This window comes from Nesoenas mayeri, assembly GCF_963082525.1.
Source record: "Nesoenas mayeri genome assembly, chromosome: 2".
NCBI classification, from domain to species: Eukaryota; Metazoa; Chordata; class Aves; order Columbiformes; family Columbidae; genus Nesoenas; species Nesoenas mayeri.
The window spans coordinates 109,096,940-109,115,880 of NC_137543.1; the positions used below are offsets into that span (position 1 = coordinate 109,096,940).

General features: G+C 36.9%; 1 protein-coding gene across 3 annotated transcripts in view; it reads right to left on the reverse strand.

Annotated features, from left to right (window-relative positions):
• GOLGA4 (golgin A4) overlaps nucleotides 1–18,941 on the reverse strand; it is a 71,573-nt gene that overhangs the window by 26,918 nt on the left and 25,714 nt on the right. For all 3 annotated transcript variants that reach the window (XR_013921909.1, XM_080340653.1, XM_080340652.1), the window contains exons 4-13: nucleotides 18,552–18,617; nucleotides 17,129–17,443; nucleotides 15,067–15,114; nucleotides 14,574–14,630; nucleotides 11,241–11,339; nucleotides 10,559–10,697; nucleotides 9,041–9,228; nucleotides 7,933–8,016; nucleotides 6,953–7,100; nucleotides 574–752 (exon numbers count right to left, since the gene is read on the reverse strand). Coding sequence is in view for 2 of the 3 variants with exons in the window: in XM_080340653.1 (XP_080196779.1) it covers nucleotides 574–752; nucleotides 6,953–7,100; nucleotides 7,933–8,016; nucleotides 9,041–9,228; nucleotides 10,559–10,697; nucleotides 11,241–11,339; nucleotides 14,574–14,630; nucleotides 15,067–15,114; nucleotides 17,129–17,443; nucleotides 18,552–18,617 (1,323 nt within the window). In the remaining variant the exon portion in view is untranslated. The remainder of the gene's footprint in view (nucleotides 1–573; nucleotides 753–6,952; nucleotides 7,101–7,932; nucleotides 8,017–9,040; nucleotides 9,229–10,558; nucleotides 10,698–11,240; nucleotides 11,340–14,573; nucleotides 14,631–15,066; nucleotides 15,115–17,128; nucleotides 17,444–18,551; nucleotides 18,618–18,941) is intronic.

An 18,941-nucleotide genomic window follows, 5' to 3' on the forward strand; every position in this document is an offset into this window, starting at 1 on the left:
TATAACAAATGTCAGCACAAGAACTGCAATTTAAAAGTGTTCACATTTACAGCTTTGCAAGGCATGTGCACTATTCCTGAAATTCCTACCTGAATATGCCAGATGAAGCAAATTTTAGTGATTCTTAACTATCAAACAGTTTGGCAACAAGTTCTTAAACATTTACAAATACTAGGTTAGCATAATCATTAAAAGTACTTAATATTAAAACCTAAAATCCTGTTGGAGATGTGTGAGCTGAGTGCCATTAATTTCTTCTCCTTGACTTCCTTTAAAGTTTGAAGTGTACTTTTAGTAACTAATTTTATTAAATACCGTGAAACAAAGAGCAATACTGTTCTTTTTTCACACGCCTCTAACATACCGATTTTAAACTTATTAGAGATAGACTGTATGGGGAGTTTTCTATTTTCACTTAAGTAAATCTTTAATCCCAGCAATTAATGTATATAGAACTTATTAAATAGGAAAAAATGTATAACAAAGTTCTGATATACTAATGCATTTTACAACCATAGTTTAATCATAACAGAATTAGATTAAAAGCCAATAATACAGGGTTTCAGCTTTTACCTTCATAATCTCAACCACCTCTTGTTTCACTCTGGTTAACTCCCGTTGAAGATTTACCCTCTCTTCCTCACTTGCCTTTTCTACTGCTTTGATTTTTTCATCCATTTCTGCCTGCAATTTTTTCCGGGCTTCCTCTGTCTTTTGGGCAGCACTCAGAGCCCTCTCAAGCTCCTCAAAAGCTGCAAAGAAAAAAAAAGTATATGATAACCGAGAAATATCTATGCCACATCATAGTAGAACAGAGTTCTCAGTAAATGCAAATTATACAAGTAACAGAAGAATGAACTTAGGAATCCATCAAGAATTCACATGGGTTTATTATCCAGAAAGGAAATAGAACTGACAAATAGCTGTGAATGTCTTCCAATACATCCCATAGCTTCTCTTTCTGCCCCTATAATCACTATAAAATACACAAACCATATAAACAAACTATGGCTCCTCTTCTGGCTATATGTGCTGAATAACTTTGAAGAAGAGGGAAAAAGTTGCAGGAAGAAAAGGCACTTCACAAGTTGTTCTTCCACTAAACCAAGCAGACACAAGCATAAACCAGGAATGACTGCTATGCGAGTCAGTTTATACTGAATGATGAGAGAGTTCCTCCTGAATATGACACTGAAGTATAAGACCAGGCAGTCTGTTTACCTAGGAGTTGTTCATTTCAAGCTCTACAACTCAGATAATCTCTTTAAACTGTGGGTTTGGTGCAGTCCATAGAGATGGCTTTGCTAATTTAATTATTTCACTTTTTACTTTTAATGTAAACTACTATCAATGCAATTCAGAGATACTGGAAAAAATGCTCGTGTGTCACAAAGACTGTCCTGTGCTTCTGAACTTTGCAAAATAAAATGTAAGAAAAAAATATTAAGGTTTGCTCCCCAAAAACTTGAATATCTACAAGGTGTTTCAAAAGAACACACACAGTGCAGTGATGAAATTTATTTATACTTGCATAAGATGCAAAAGTCTGCTGAAACATTTTAATTTACAAATGGAATGCAATAATTCCACAGCTTCTTCCCATGCTAATAAGCAGTATTCTCACATACTTCATTCACGGTATAGATGATCATTTAGATATAAAAAGAAAGCAAATAAATTCCTGTGTTGTGAGATGGTTAATAATAAAAAATACCAGGAAGTGAGTTCCTTGCTGAAACTGATGGTAGAATTTATAAAGAATTACACAAGACTAGAATCTGATCAGTATTAGTGAAATCTCTTTTCCTGAACAGATCGTGAATGTGGAACACTCCTGCTACATATCAAAGGAAAATTCAGTCTCAGAATAGTCTACTATATAGTTAATTTTTTACATAAAAGAACTTTGGCAAAATACCTCTGTAAAATTCAAAATCACAGTGCCAATTTCAAGACTGTAAATTATCAGAGCAGAAAAACCCTAGAAGTATATTATTCTACTATACCTTGGACACTTAGGTACTGTTCTGGAAGCAGAGAGAACAAAACTGATTTTAAACTGTTATTTAGTATGTTAAACTTTCTTCCACTTAGTTCTGTCACAAAAAGAAAATCCTAATAGACACACACATCTCTAGTTTCCTTGATTCACTGTTACTCAGCAGGCATTCACCGCAATTCCTGTAATCCTTGTCTTTTTGATACTACCTTTAATTACATTCAAGAATGAGTTTGAGAAGTGAATAGTGATTTCCATTCTCCATGTTCTGATAACATTAAAAACTGAAGCTTTTAACCATAATTTATACTTCTGAGTCAATGCTGCAAATACGTTTTCAAGCAACTTAATTCCCTCAAATTGCATTCACCCAAATTCTGACCTTTTCCAGAATTTTCTTCTGTTTTCTGAGGAAGACTTTCTCTGACTGCTCACAGCAACAATCACGTTTTAGGGCAAAACAGGGTTTTTATTTGCCCTGGCAATATCAAAGCACATTATTGTATCCATGTTTTCACTCCCAGTTCTACTTAAATAATAAATACTGAAACTCATGACAAAGAATTAAGAGAAAAAAAAAATAAGAGTTTATTTCAAACAGCAAAACAGTCTAAAACATAACGACAAGCATGCACAAGGTTTACAGCTCCTTACTTTCCAAGTACAGCTCCTGACAGTCCCCATTAAGAGAGGCATTTGCCACCTGGGACCTGCAGGACTCAAGTCACCCCTCCTCGCCACCTCGGCACAACTCGGTTATGAACGCAGCCTGCGCAAGCGCGTCCAGAGAACGGCACTGGCTTCCCTGATGCTCCTTTCAGCCCTAACAAAAGCACGCGCAGACAGCAAAATTGGCCAAGTCCTTCCGTATCACAGCATCGTAAATGGCTTAAAACAAAACAAAACAAACAAACAAAAAACCCCCAAACAGAACAATACAACCAAACCTACAGATCTGTACAAACTATAGCCTGAAAATAAAGCCTGCAAGTAAAAGATTAAGTCATTTCACTTTTCCATAAATGTTTTCCGATTCTTGTTCTGAGCGACATATATTTTATTTTCATTAAGAAACCTGTTACTTCTGCGAAAGGAAAGAGAATGCATTTGCCATAGCCCACAAATCTGCCAAAGAGAAGATCCAGGTTCACGCTAGGATTGACTACAGATATGTAACAGCTGAGCAACATGCAGTACAACAGCTGCATCACCGTAATCGCAAGCAGGATGCTAATACAAGAGCTAGACAAAAGCTGATGGATAAAAGGCCAAAGGGGTATGAAAGCACAAAGAAGCAACACTTCACAGAAACACACTTAGCTCTCTCTAAAAGTTAAATTATATGCATCTCAGGCACTTTCAGCACTTAAGCAAAACAGATCATTTTTATTCACAGCTGTTAATTCTAGTGTAGCGTGACACAACCACATTTCAAACCAGCAGAGGGCTACACTATCATCACGTTGACAAAACACAGTCTAAATTATTATTATTATTTTTTAATCTAACAGAGATTTTAATTCCAATGTGGAGAAAATCCTGGAATAAAAGTCTGTGATTTTTTCCAAATACATCTATTCTGAATGCAAAGAGTCAAGGCACTACTTGTGTTCTTCCCCAACCAGCAGAGCTACTGTTGAGAGAAGCTATTTGAACCAGGGTACTGGTTAAGTGAAGTATCACAAAGGCACAGCGGTAAATCGGGAACAATAACAAGCACACAGAGTCTCAGGTAAGTCTTGCACAATCTCATTTACATGACCAAGCTAGACAAGCTGGAAACCTTTCTGTGCAGTATGTAAGTTATACAAAATGAGTCTGAGCAGTTTAAGAAATGCAGGGTTGCAAACCTGATTTTTATAAAGCATGTGCTAGAGAGCTGACTGCTCTACATACGCTACGCTGAAGTATCAGTCTCGGTTCCCTTCGCCTTGCCTCTCCTGCCCAGTGTAACACCAGTTTGCACTGCAAAGTGTTGCTCACTCTCCTGTGCTGCAGATGGGTTATCTTCAACTCTAGGGCCATCTACTGTTGAAAATTGTGAAGAAAGCACTAAACAGGATGGCAAAGGAGGGATGTACATGTTTTCTTACTAAAGGCTGAGGGTGGGCATCTTGTCACAAGTTTGAGAACCAAAAGCTGAATTCACTTCCTATAGCTGATTTGTCCATCTAGGCAGGATTTTTAATGCACAGTCCAAACGTTTTGTTTCTCTCTAGAAAGGTGCAGAGCATACATTAACTAAGCTTCCAAAAGAAATGGCAAAGTAAAGCAAAATTAATTTGCTTTCTACAGACTTTGATAATTATTTTTTACTGTACAGAATGTAAATAAGTCAATAATCGGCATCCTGATAAGTCAGAAAGGACTTACGCCAAGTAGTCTCAGGAGGAACAAACTTCAGTTTACCAGTAAATTTACAAGTACAAATACTATAAATAGCTTTGTTGAAGTATAATGTAAATAACCTATGTATATTGCAAAACTTTGAAAAAAATCAGTTGCAGTTACTTCAAGTAAAAGTGCCTGAGAAGCACAGAATTTACTTTTTAGAGCCCAGTTCAAGCACCCAATGTGTGATGTAAGAAAGAAGAGCCCTTACCCCAGTCCTGTTCATACAAGGCTTGGGAAAGGCACCATGATTCACTTATTGGCATGTGTGGATGCACAAAAACAAAATGCTCTGTGAGATTTCAACATAAGGTACCTCTAGCTACAAAAAAAAAATGAACTTCAACTGGGGAGACCAAGTTACAGTTTACACAACACGCACAAAATAAGCATACGTATCTTTTCGCTGTTTCAGTACAAAAAAATGCATTAACTTTAAACTAAACACTGAAGCACTTCACTAAAATCACTAAATTATAAAGAAAAAAGCCAGACATGTAACTCTAGGTACGTTAAAAACATGAATGGAAAAATATACTACTTTTTAGCTTACAATATGCACTATGAACATAAATTCCAAGTAAAAGTGTATTATAATTCTCCTTATTTTGCCAGAACGTGAACAAAATTAACATTTCTACAAATACAATATTCCATGAAGTCAATTCTTCACTAAATCATCATATAGAAAAAGAGAAGTCTAGAATTTAAAGTAATCTCACATTTACTACCCAAGGAACAGAACTTTTAACCTGTTCACCTCAAATACATGAAACTGCCAAATTCTTAAAACTGGTACAACTCAAAGGTTGCGACCTACAAGTGATTTCAGGCTCCTCCAATACTGATGGTGGTTTTCTCAAATGCCGGAACAATTTAATTAAACTGTATTGAAATACACTTCTGCTGTACATTACAATATTTTTGAAATGCATAAAGCCAAGGAAGTAATAGGAAAATCTAAGAAAGGTCACCTTACAAATCTGCCTATGTTAGAAGTAGTATTAACTAATTTTCCAAGGGTTCCAACATTTATATATGCATGATTAACACAGTACAAAAATAAATGCACTCAAAGGCAAAGTAGATGCTTATACATCATAAAGGTTAGTAAAAGTACTTAAAAAATTTATTTAAGAGAGCATATTTAATCTCTCTCTCAGACAAACCTCCCCCTAGAAAAGTGCAGTGTACTCGATACATTGTTCATAAGTGAAATTACTTCTCACTACAATAGTTAAGTTTTCCAGGTATCCAGAGCATCATCTCTAACCCATTTTCAGCTTCTGTCTATGCAAACCCAAGGAAATTACTGTATTAACCAGAGCATGCAGATATTAGTTAATAATTAAAAGGTTTCTGCTGCTTAAAAAAACACTGTTTCAAACAACTATGACAATAATTCTGTAACTACAGAAGTATTAAGATATTCTTCAGCTTTCTTTTTTTTAATCGTGAAGAAAAGCTTCCTAGTCTCCAAGAAATAAATAAAGTTCAATTCTAGCAGGACTGACTTCTGAAACACAAACTTCCAGAGCTAAAAGACCACATGGAACCTGAAAGGGTAGGAGAGGAGGGCACCTAATCAAAATGTTTGCTAGTTTCCTAAGATGGATGTTCAAGATGCTTTTCTCTATTTCAGCAGAACAATCTACCCAAACTAATCTTTAAAATTGAAAATTCTGATCTAAATCTATGCAGATTTAAAATACACCACTATGAACTGAATTGTTTTAATTAGTCCTTGCTTTTTAGAGAAAGAAAATATACTTTATGTTTTGTGCAAATTAACCACATCTGAGCTTCTGCCAAAAGAGTGAACTCTTTTAGGTGTCCATGAGAGCAAACTAAATTCTTCTAAAACAATTTTCATAGATACAGCAAAAAACAATTTCATTGTTTAAAAATAAAGATGGGGCAGATCGACCTTCTAATTTAGTTTTAAGCAAAAGGAGAACTGCAAGCACACATAATTAATGTTACCTAATTTCCATCAAAAGCAAACTACAACATTAGTTACATAGCCACTAGGTTCCAAGCCTGAAGCGAAAGGAATCATCACTGATGTTTCACTAAAAATAAATCAGAAAAGCTTCCACTACAATTCTTGAAAGAAAATGCTTATTATGGTCACATCACATCCCCTTGTTTCTACTTCTTCCCAAACTCGTGCTCACTCACTACTATGTTTTCTATGTAAAATACCGGTGACATTACAATAATTTATAGACAGTTGCAAGTTTCCCTCCTAAAGTTTTACCAGCACAAAACTCTATCAATCTTTTCTCCTACAAACAGGAAAGTACAGCTCCCCTTCAGCAGTTTCCTTCCTAATTCCAGTTAAATTGGTAAAGAGACAACCCAGTCAAAAACATACCTAAACTCTGCTGAAGAGAAGTGAAGTTAGTAATAATGCTAGAAAGGGTGATATGTAGAATATTAGGAAAACTAGCATCTCTTAATATCCATTCCAAACAACAAGAGATGAAAGAGTGCAAAAAGACCATGCTGAAGCTTTCTCGTGTTTTAATGTGAAAGCTAATAATCTCTAGAATTTCTTACCAGCTCTTTCAGATTTTTCTTTCTGTTCTTTTAATTCCTCGCCTTTTGTAGTTATTTGTTTGATCCGAGCACGCAGTTGGGCTATCTCCTCCTCCTTCATTTCCAATGTTTCATGCATTTGTCGCTTTGTCTCTGCAATCACCATGCCCTATGGAAAAAGGTATTTGTGATAAAAAGCTAGCAAATAAACCATAGCTGAAACAATTTCAAGCCAGGACACAATCCTTGTCAGGAATAAACTTTAGGCTGTTACTACAAAACCAGAGATCATGGTATTTTTCTATGTCAGAAAATGCTAACAAAAAGAAGAACAGGAATTTTTTTGAAGAGTAGCCAAAATTTAGGTAGAGGTGAAAAGAACACCTCCAGCAACTAAGAACCAGCAGAAAACTTCCTCCTTCTGGTAAAGATACTTTTCTTTGCATTCTGTAAACAAACTCAAACTAAAAGCATTGTAGTGTGAGTGCTTCACCTTAGAGAACAAGCAAATATAATGAGCTTTAATCATGTTACTTATTACACCACCAGAAGATACTCCTATTGAGACTGAAAAGGAAAAGAAAAAACAACAAATAAAACCCTTTAAGAAACAAAAAACAGTGAGAAACTCTTCATATTCCTAAGAAATTACAGTTACTTTTTCTTCATTGATCATTTTTTGATTAATTTACATTGTGTCTCAGCTTCATTAGTGGCTAGGGGGGACTTTTTTAAGCTGGCATTGAGTAGTGTATTCAGCGTAATTGTTTCATCCTATAAAAAAGATCATCCTGCAGTATTAAGTACAATCTAACAGGTAAATACCCTAAAGTATCTATACAATAAAATTCTCAGGTAGCTTAAATTATTTGCTCATTAAAACATGAACCCAATCACATCAGACAACTGAGAATGGCTTCTACTACCAAGAAGCCAGATATTTTGAGTTTTAAACAATCTTCTTCAAAAATTATTAATAGTTTAAAGCATTTTTTTTTTACCTTGTCTTGTTCTAGCTGCTCAATTGAATTCTTTGCATCACGCAGCTGCGTAATCAGTTTTGTCTTCTCAGCCATGTGAAGGTCCTAAAACAAGACCGCAACCACAAGTTTAAAGCACTGCCACCTCTAAGAAAATACCTTCTTCTGACAAACAGCTTAGGTTTGGCTCTTACCCTGCACTATGCCTTGGAGGAAGAGCACAAACAGAATCCAGGGATATTAAAGTAGGCAGCTCTAAATTACTTTTAAATCTCCCAGTGCTAGGGCTGCCTCATGGCTTCCATAATAATTCAGATGTCTGAAGGCTTTGTTACAGCCTCCACAGTTCTCTCAGGGATCAGAGCTGCTACAGTAAAATGGGCGAGAAACATGCCTAAAGTACCTGCTCTATCACCTGCATCTTGGCTTACAAGAGGATCTCAGCAATGCAAGATAACTGCTAATTACTGGCCTTGTTCTGGAAAAGGTCCTTAAAATACTCAAGTCTTTCAGAGCTCTTTCAAACTGGGCTTGTGCTTGGAGACCAAGACAGAGAAGAGAACCTGATCTCCAGAACTGAAGCTGAGTACTGCTATACTTATCACATTTTCATGTTTTCATTATTATCAGCCACCTTACTTCTACTCCACACTCAGCATTAATGGCCTTAAAAGGAAAATTACGCAAAATATTAATTTAGCTTTGGCAATGCACTTATATTATCTTCACTATATTGTGCTCTCCACTGTCCTGCATTTCTGTGTTTTCTGTTGACTTATATAACTGATGCTTCTTCCTCTATGTCTTAAAGGTTTAGCTCCAGCTCCACTTTTCTTACTTTATCACCAGTGTGTCTGTGCTAGGACAGTCTTCTCCCCACTCCAGCATCCCACAGCTACTTTATTCCAGATACCATTTTGATGGTTATTCATATAGTAAAGTTTCATACCCTTCTTTACAGCTGAGTAATTGCTCAATGTCTTCATTTCAGGTGCAGTTTGCACCTTTAACTCCAAAGAAGCAAAGGGACAATTTATTTAATGGTCTGCTCTATTCATAGATTTTAGAAATACTGGCATTCTTACTGTGTTCTAGTAGCTACCTTTAAAGTTAAAAGCATTTTCCATACCTTCATTTTCTCCAGTTCTTGAAGCCTCTCATCTAACTGTTCTTGAAGTGCCTCTTTCTCATTGGTTAATTGGGCGCAGCGCTCTTTATGTGATCGAATCATCTCTTTACACCGTTGCAGCAAGTTCTCTTGGCGCTTCACCCTCTGATTAAGAGTTTCCAGTGTTTTAACAGAATCTTCATTACCCTCTACAAGAACACATGCCAACATTATCACATGCACACTGTTCCCAAAATGAAGATCTGCGTTCATCATTCACATTGTGGGCGACTCCCAGGTCTCTAAAAAAAGTTGTGCAAAGTCTGCAAAACTTCCTAGTGACTACTATAACCGCTAGAAACATGCTACACATACACAAAATATACAGTCTTTCACCCCAAATTAATTAAAAGACCCCCAGTTACTATACAAGCTTCTAAAACAAACTATTAATCAACAAGGTTTTCTATGCAATCAATAAGTCATCACCATTTATAAACCTGCCTGTTGGTACTAACAGAACAATCACAAGCAGGAAAAAACATGAAGCAAAGCAAATCACATCTCTCAAGCGTCAGGCACACAGATTCCTGCTTTTCCAGAGTGGGGTGTGATGTTAATTCTTAAATCTTCAGGTCGGCAATACTACATTCAGCAGCATAAAGGCCATGTCTAGCATCTTTCCAAGATGTGCGCCTCTCTGTATAACTAGCACACTGGGTTATATTTTACTGTGTGTTCTGCTCTGATGCTCTGGACCCTCAAAGAGTATTTGGCATGAAAATAGGATCAGACAAATTCAGAGGTTCACTTCATGACCATAAGTCTTATACACTATAGCCCAGAAGCAGATTCCAGCACAGGAAACATATTGAATGCTGATTCTTAGAGACTGGATACTCACATTATTTCCTAAGCACTACAAAAGATATGATGCTGGATGAGAAAATCTCTGATCTAACCCTTCATTCTATCATACAAAAATCATGGCAGATCCTGAACAAAGATAATTTCAAGATTATTTCACTTCCACCTAAACCCTGTCTTTATCAAGGATATCAACAAATGACACCTTCATTCTGTTATCAGGATTATAATGTTCCTTGCTCAGTAATTAAACACACATAATACTGGGAGTCCCATAACTCAGATAACCTCCTGATGTGAGGAACACTCAGATTATTCAACAGGATGAATATCAAAATCGATCTTTGCTTTTTTTTTTTTTTCTTACTTTTTCCTGAGGGGAATAAAAGAGAGACAGACAGATTGCCAGCTGGTCTCCTCTCTAAAGTCCTGGCATAGGTCCTGGCTTATTTATGAGGGATAGAATCTCTTAATCATATTAGGCCAGACAGAGTAACAACTCCTACCGACAAAAGCAAAAGTTGCAATAATATCATCATTATTGACAAAGCTAAGACACAATTGTCTCCTTCTAGAAAATACACCCTTGCTATAACATGTTCAGCCCACCATAAATAACAACAGGCTTACTCCCCAAAATTCAAGGTCTCTTGAAAAACCCACAATACCTACCATTGCTTCCTGGTTCCACAGTATTTTCTGTACCGATTTCTTTTGCTGGACTTTGAACTTGTGGTTCAGATGGGATATTTGGATCAGGCAATTCAGTGCCTATCTGACCGTTCTGTAACCTCTGTTTCAGCAGCGATACCTAAACAAAACGTTATTTTTGTTAAGAAAAATCTAAGTAGATCATGTTTTCATCTTCAAAACTAGAGAGAGTTAAGTAAAACTGATACCAGCAAGGATAAAAAAAAAAGGAAAAATCTGTCTGAATTTTTTTAGCTTTTTTAAAAATCAGAATTATGTTTCCAGGTAACAAAAATAGTATCTTTACGAGTGGAGAAACAAAGACCAATTAACCAATACACATAAATTTAGCCAAAGCCATTTTAGTGCAAACAGCTGCTAATGTTATGTTCTTTATAACAAAGACGTTACAAAGGTATTAAAGCACAAATCAAACAATCCTATTTAACGTGAGTGTTATTTTGCCAAGTTATCCTCTACTACAAAGACACACTTAATTTCTAGATAATCCTAAATTCTCAAGAAGCTTTACAACATCACAGCAATTATAATAAAACATGGACATGAATTATAGGAAATACGTAATTTAAAAATAATTTAAAAACACACAAAAACCAAGTAGGAAGAGCAGTTTTAAAGGACATCTTTGGGTAAGGTATCTTACCTGAGTTTGCAGGACACTAATAAGTTGATCCTTCTCTTCTAAGGAGGCATCGAATTCCTCTTGGAGATGTTTCTTAGCTTGTTGATCCATCTGGAGCTCCTGAAAACCATAAACAAATGCATCCCAAATGAAAACTGGAATGTGAATTTAAAAGGCTTGTCAAAATACAATGAAATAATATTAAAGATACCTCTGCACAGTTGTGACCCCAGAATAACACCATACAAGGGATATTTCTTTTACTGTCCAACATTCCACACAACAAAGCAAGAACACCCCATTATAATACCAGCATTGAAACAGCAAAAGTCTAGATTTTATGCAAAAGTATGAAGGATTCTTTCTTCTTGAGAATAACTTTGTGTATGGATCACTTCAAGCCTCCTCCTGAAAACTGGTTTCCATGAACTCATTTCTCCTGGAAGTTGAAGGCTGCACTTTAGTAAACCAGTTTCTTCATTTAGCCACCACATTAAGTCAACACAAATAGCAGAAATTTAAATTTCTCTTACGCTCATTCAATAGGCTAGCATTCCACTATGACAAATGGCATTTGTAAGAGCAGAAAGTTGGCTTTTTTATTCCTCAACTATGCCTCAAATGAGAAAGACAGAGAATGCCAAACAAGTTAACTACGTGGCTTTAGTTCCTATTTATTTGTGTTTATTTGGCTGAACCTCTTTAGAAACTTGCAGATGTTGCATTAGTAGAATCTACATAATCTTATAAAATACTGCCTTAGGGAGGTTTCTTTTATTTACTTCCAATGTTTTTAAAGTTTAAATACTTTAATTTCTCTAAATGATTATTGTTCTAATAGAAAATCAAGGTAGCATTAAAGTTACTCACATTTAAGCGCTTACTGACAGAATCAGAACCATACACATTTCATGCATGCACTATAAATAATTTCCCAAACTGGTATTTTAATTTTTAAAAATGTATATACTTCATCAATATAGATCTTCTCATGAATTCACCCCAGGCAAACAATGCCTCTGTGACCATTATTCTGCAAAGATTGCTCATATACAAGCAAGCACCACCCATAAATATGGGTTCTGTTGGCCAGGCAAAGAGAGAGGACAACAGAAAGAGGGGTGAAGAAGCAAATGAGACAAAACACAAGGCACTGGATGCTTCTTGCATTGCTTTCCTCCAACTCTGAATCTTGCTTGCACGCTGTTTTGCAACCCATGCCTCCCCTCCTCGGTGAATCCCAGCTGCCAGAGCTGGGCCTGACACCAGCTTTGGGAACTGCAGCAGCATGAGCAGAGCCCAACCAGTCGTGCACAGGCAGGACAACGCTGGAAGGTGCCACTGGGAAAACCATTCCTCAAACTTCCCAAGTTGCTGTATCCACTTTGACTCTGCATTGCCTCACGTTCTCAACAGCTGCTCATCAAGCTTCTGCCTTGTGCTCCCAAACTTTAGAAGCAACTCTTTCGAGCAAAGCAAAGCAGCACAGTGCAAGAATAAGTGCCAAAGAGATTTACTGAAAACAACATAGAAATAGTCCCCTTTGGATCCCTAAGTCCATTCTGATCCTTGTCTAAGAAGAACACTGAAGACTCCTTGAAGACTGCTGTTGAGGAATTGCTCTTAGCAGGAAAAAACTAAGGTATGCAAAAGACACATTGGTTTCCAGGGACTATTTCGCACTGTCAGCTTGGCCTCAAAGGAGACTTAGTTTATTCTTACATGGTCCTCGTAGAATAAACTTGTCTGATTCAATATATTTATGGGGAAAAGGGACTCTACGATGAGGAAAAAAATATTTTAGACATTCATTTCTGATTATATTACATCAATGAATGATCTGTTTTGTGCCATTTAAGCTTTCACAATGGAAATGTACCATTTTCTTTGTATTTTTTCTTTTAAGCCTGATTCACCTCATGCTATAACACTTGGGCTTCCAAAAGACCAAAAAACTACTTTTAAAAGTTTTTTAATTAGTATAAAAGAATTTTAGTGTTAGATTTGAAGGAATCTTTAAACCTACAAGATTTGTAAAAACTAACTTAAATTTTACATCAAATATATATACAAATCTATAAATATATCACAAATATATATATATGAATCAGAAAAACTATGAGAGAAGAAGTTAAAAATTAGTATGCACATGTCCAACCCTTCTTCATCATCAAAAGCTTTAACTCTGGTATGTGTATGCCTTCCAAACTGCACCAAGTACCAATAAGCTGGAAAACTAAGCCTACTGGAACATGCAGATATAGACTTAACACAAAATGAGCTTTCATTTGACCTTGCAATGAACTGGAAAAAAAATACTGGCAAGCCACTACTGTAACTAATGCTGCAGGTTTTCCCCTCCTATGGCCTGGAGTTTCGCTGAGGACAGAGCGACAGCCCACGCACAGGCTCCAGCTCAGATGAGCACAGATTCAAGCCAAAATGCTGCCCCCGTGGCACACTCAGCCTGCTCACCTGGATTACATCCCACATCGGTGAAGCAGAGCATCCCCCAGTTGGCCAGTGGCCTTCACCGTGCAGGTGAGCAGGAACCCTGGGTACTTGCACATTCAGATGCTCAGAGCTGCTGCCCCTTGTCCCCAAGGGACCGGCCTTGGCCCTTGTCTGGGCGTGAGAGGCCTGACTGTGGGGAGCTAGTCTGCCTTTGGGCAAGGTGGGACATCGCCATGGTTTGATGGCTCTGGCAAGCTCCAGGGCAGTGCTGCTGCTCGGCATGGCGTACATCAAATACAGGAGTACAGCCACAAAGGAAGCCCGTGGCTTTGAGCAAGCTGGTACCCAGCTCCCAGGCCACGTAAGAAGAACATGGGCAGAGAGGTCCTTGCACACCCATCTCCAAACCTGATGCTGCACTGGCTCTTGGGGCACTAAAGAGATTCACCAGGGTTTGTTGACACTATGGCTTTTGTGAACTTGCCCTTTTACTTTGCTCTGCCCAGTAATTTGCATATGTCTTTTCATTAATCCAAATGTGCGTATTATCAACACCAAATACATTAGAGCTTCTCCTTTTAATTTCACTATAACCTAAGGAGATAATAATCATAACAAGACCTACCTGATCTTATGACTGAAATCAAACTATACTGCAAATCCATAAAAAAATTGCAAATATTGTAACTGATATCAAGATGAGTATTTTTAAAATTTTATCCTCTTTTTGTATTGATAGTCATTAAAATCTTTCTTAAAAAGTGCCTATTACCTATATTTGCCTATTGCTGTATGATAGAAAATATACTATAAAGTGAACAAACGAATCAAAAGCTAGGCAAAGAAAGTTTCTGTGTATGTGTGGTATAAAGTAAATATTCAATCAATAAAGGAAAGTACCTCTCTCAGTTCTCCAATTCTGCGAAGTGCTTTATCCTGACTTTGACTCAGAATACCCTTAAAAAAAAAAAAAAGAAAAAAAAAGAATAAACACCAGGTGTGTTGAATGTAACTTTGGAGTATAAATAAATTCATAGAATTGTATTTCAGCAGAAGAATTAAAGACTGGTATTTCTCTTTCAAGTCAAACTCAATGTGTATTAATAATAAACTGCCACCTGCGGGTTGCCAATCTATCATCTGAATTCAGCTGATACAATTCAAAAGCTGGAGTACAACAACTTCACAGTTATTTTGACAAATCAGTATTAGCTTGGCTCCTTCAAAATTCCAACTAAGAAAGAGTATTTTGTTATACACACACACGCATATATACACAACATGTTGTGTAAACACACACACACAATGCACTGATATCAAATTTGTACTTGCACTATGCATTTAAAGGTTTGGAAAACTATTAAGGTAAGAGAGGACGAAAAGTAATGCTTACCTGTAGCTTCTTCTTCTCCCTCTGGATAACTTGATATGCAGACACTAGCTAAAATACAGAAATTTGGTATAATGATGATAATGCGTCTGCTTACAGCTATCAGAATAATTTGCCTAGTTGTATCACTATCTCAATTTTCAAACCTTTGAGCAAGCTCTTTTGACAGAAACATAGCTAAATATTCTCCGTGCTTCTTTTTTTTCAATTTATAAAATATCTCCAATGTGTTAAAAAAAATAGAGCCTACATGAGAAAACAATGAGGTTACTCAGCATTCATGCACAGTTTTCCCTTTGCTAAAAAGACTTCTAAGAACAGTCATGCTTCAACAAAGGCAGGGAAGAAAAACACTGCATCAGAAAGTTACAGCCCAGACAGATACCCTACAGAGACACACGTATAAGAGTACACATCCCAGAGAGCTTAACTAAAATTAATTTACAATGAGTAGGCAGTAAAAAAATACGCTTACAAGTGTAGTGAAAAAATGGCCATCTAATACTGAATGTTCTCATTCCATGTGCTTTGCATATACCCAGCAGACAAAGAAAGACTAGAAGTGAGTGGACAGTATTTCTCTTTGTAATCTGACAAAAGGACTTAATGAGTAACTGCAGAATTTAGCTTAATTAAAAACTTGACCACAATTGCCTAAGCTGTCCAAAGCTGAAGTAGCATAACGTCACTTGGAACTATAATATTCCATTTTCAAACTGCTGAAAAATTAAAGGAAAACAAATCCAAAACAACAAAACCAGAAATCTCTAAGTCAAAAGATAGCTTTAAACTATTATTTAAATTAGGACTTTTTTTCAGAATACAAAATTACTTTTCATTTCAGAGTCATACTTATTTTTCACTTAAAGAAAAAATAAGATGACTACGGATCGTTTCCCTTACAACACTTTTTGAGATGCTAACTCTGTATCCTACTTTAAAAGAGAAAAAAATTTTACATCCTAAATTCTCATTTTAGATTGAAACTACTTTCTGCCAAGCTCCAGCAAAACTATTTTTTCCAACTGAACTAAAGAAGCTCACAAAACAGAAAAAAAAAAAACCCAGACCTTTTTGACAGATAAAATTAAGACTTACTAGAAAGACTACACTAAACCAACCAACCAACCACAAAGAACCACTACAAACTGAATAATTTTTTGGCAATACTGTTTACATAAACTTTTAGAAAAATATATCTTATTATACTAGCTGGATGCAAATGAAAAAATAATGGGAGACAACAAATCCTAATTAAAAGAAGACAACTGTTTTTGCAGGGTTATGCTGAATACTGTAATTGTCATATAGTTATTTTAGATTCCAGAGATTTTGACAGTAATAGCCAAAAGCCTGCACAGGAAGTTTTGTATTTGAGGGTAGCAAACATTTAAAGAACTGCAAAAAACAGTGCAAATGCCAGTTTTAAATGGCCATACTTTTAAAACAAACAAACAAACCAAAACTAAACACCACCACTTGCAAAGCTTTACTTTTCCCAATTTGGAAAATTCAGTGGGAAAACTAAATAAATCATTGGTTTTCATTAAAATAACAAAGAAATAGTCTTTGAATGAATTCCTTCCAAGGAATATCTGGAAATTACAGCGAGTATAAATTATTAATTGAAAACAAAACGCTTGCTCATTGCACGTACATGGATTATAGACTGTGTACTACAAGAACAAGTTTCAGAAGAGAAGTAAATTCGCTGTTATGCAAATACAAGTCATGCCTACCTCTGAATTGAACTCCAGCCCTTGCTAAGGGCTTTCAGCAGAAACAATCACAGGTCTACTTTGTGTAACTACTACTTAATCTCTATTGCTGACAACACGAAATTATTTACAAACTAGAGAAGAAAGGGATTTCCACATTTTATTACCAGAAAAACATTCGGCCCATCTACAAGGCCAAAAATAACTAGTCTTGACTTCCATGTTAGCTCTAAGTTGAGCCATTTGCTCCAAACACAAAACCAGAAAGATTATCCACTACTGCAGTATCTGTTGGCCTCATCTTTTTCCCCTCTCCACCTCGGTAAGTCAGTAACAACATTGCCTACCTCTGCGTATTTGCCCCTGTAGTTGCCCAAACTGCGTTCCATTCTGCGCAGTCGCTGCAGCAGCTGCTCTTTGCTGAGGCTGTCCATGTTCCCCGGAGGCTCTTCTGTTTCACTTTCTATGTCGGAAGGTGGATCAAAGGTGGGACCAGCTGCATCCAAATCCAGTCGATTCAAGGAGTCTCTTGAAGAAGTTCGTACCAGGGACTCCTTAGAAGAAGAGCGGAACAGCGACTCTTTTACTGGGCTCCGAAACAAAGACTCCATGGAGGGAACTCGGAGTTGAAGCCTCTGGGCAAAAGATGGAGTGTCACTCAGCTGCAAAAATCCAAAGCAAGTAATTACTTCTACACCTCTTTTAGGCAGAGAGACGCATTAAAGCCCAGGAAAGAGAGACCTGACCTGGGCAAAGGACAACTGCTGCCTAACACATGCGTGACACCAAGTGGCTACCACTCCCTTAGAAGATTCATCTCCTTGTGCAGAACCATCAAGCATGCAACTACCAGATGTGGGCAATTTCCAACAGCAACTAAATCCAATAAACTACAGCTCTGATTTAAAGCCCTAAAAGAACATACTTTTGTGTATCCCTCTTAAAAAGTGAAGAATATGTAACTAAAATAAATAGTAAACAGTGACTCACTTCTTGAAGTATTATGGACTGTATTTATCTCAAAGACACATTTTTTTTTCCTGTGGTTAAAAGAACAAATTTATTGTAAAAGTCCTTGTATGATAGTTCTAGCACACCATCTTAGTACTTTTTAAAATTTTATATTAAATGGCTTTATGATTCTTACATAAAATGCAATTGTTGATTTATGCAGCTACGGTACTTATGTTGCTCTAAAACAAAAGGTTTTGGGCTATGGTACCATGTATTGTTGGTGCTACAGAAGTGACTGGAAAGCATGACTGCATGACAGTGCCCCCACAATCAAATGTTGGACGCACATGCTAGGAGCCACTGCTAATCCCACTCCAGAAAACCAAACTTTTTCTGAAGAATGACTTCCACTTTATCACTAGTGACAATTTTTTAAGCCTATCAATTCTTCTCCTTCAGGCAGAAATTAGCTTTCTCGCCATGCAAGATGCCCTCTACTTTTGCAAGTGAGGTTAACACTTTGCATCCTGTGTTGGATGTATCTGTGAGTGATGAGACGCAGCCCAAGGCAGGTACCCTGCAGCACGCCAACAGATACTGCCCACCCATCCCTACAAAAAAGCTCCACTCATCAGTGACAATGCACACTACCACCTAATGGGATGATACTTAACAAAACACCCTGGTGAATCCTGACAGGTGAGTACTTGTCATCCCTACTCCAACATGAAAATTTATACCTGCCACTCAGGCCAACATCTGGTAAAGAAAACGTGGCCAGTGGAGGAGGGAACAAACCCCCATATCTTCCAGTACCTGTGGGGAGGCTGATCCGCTGCTGTTGTTTTCTGTGGATCTGGGAAGGGGCTGCGTACTTGCATTCTACAGGAGGAAAAACAACCGTTAGAAGGACTAAAAGGACTGTAATTCTCCAGTTCCTGCTTTTTCCTTCACTGTGTTTTTAGTACTTTCTTTTCAATGTTTATTAAGATGTCTTCATGCAAACAAGCTAGTTTGTTAAATTCAAAACAGATTGCTGCAATATACAGAACTACAAAGCAGCTATGTGTGCATGGATTAGTAGGAGACATCTGCCAAAATGCTGACACCTCCAATTAAATTATTCATAATGATTATTTATGTAACATTTATACACAAATTAAAAAACAAAACCAAACAAACACAAACCATCAAAGAGGACAAATT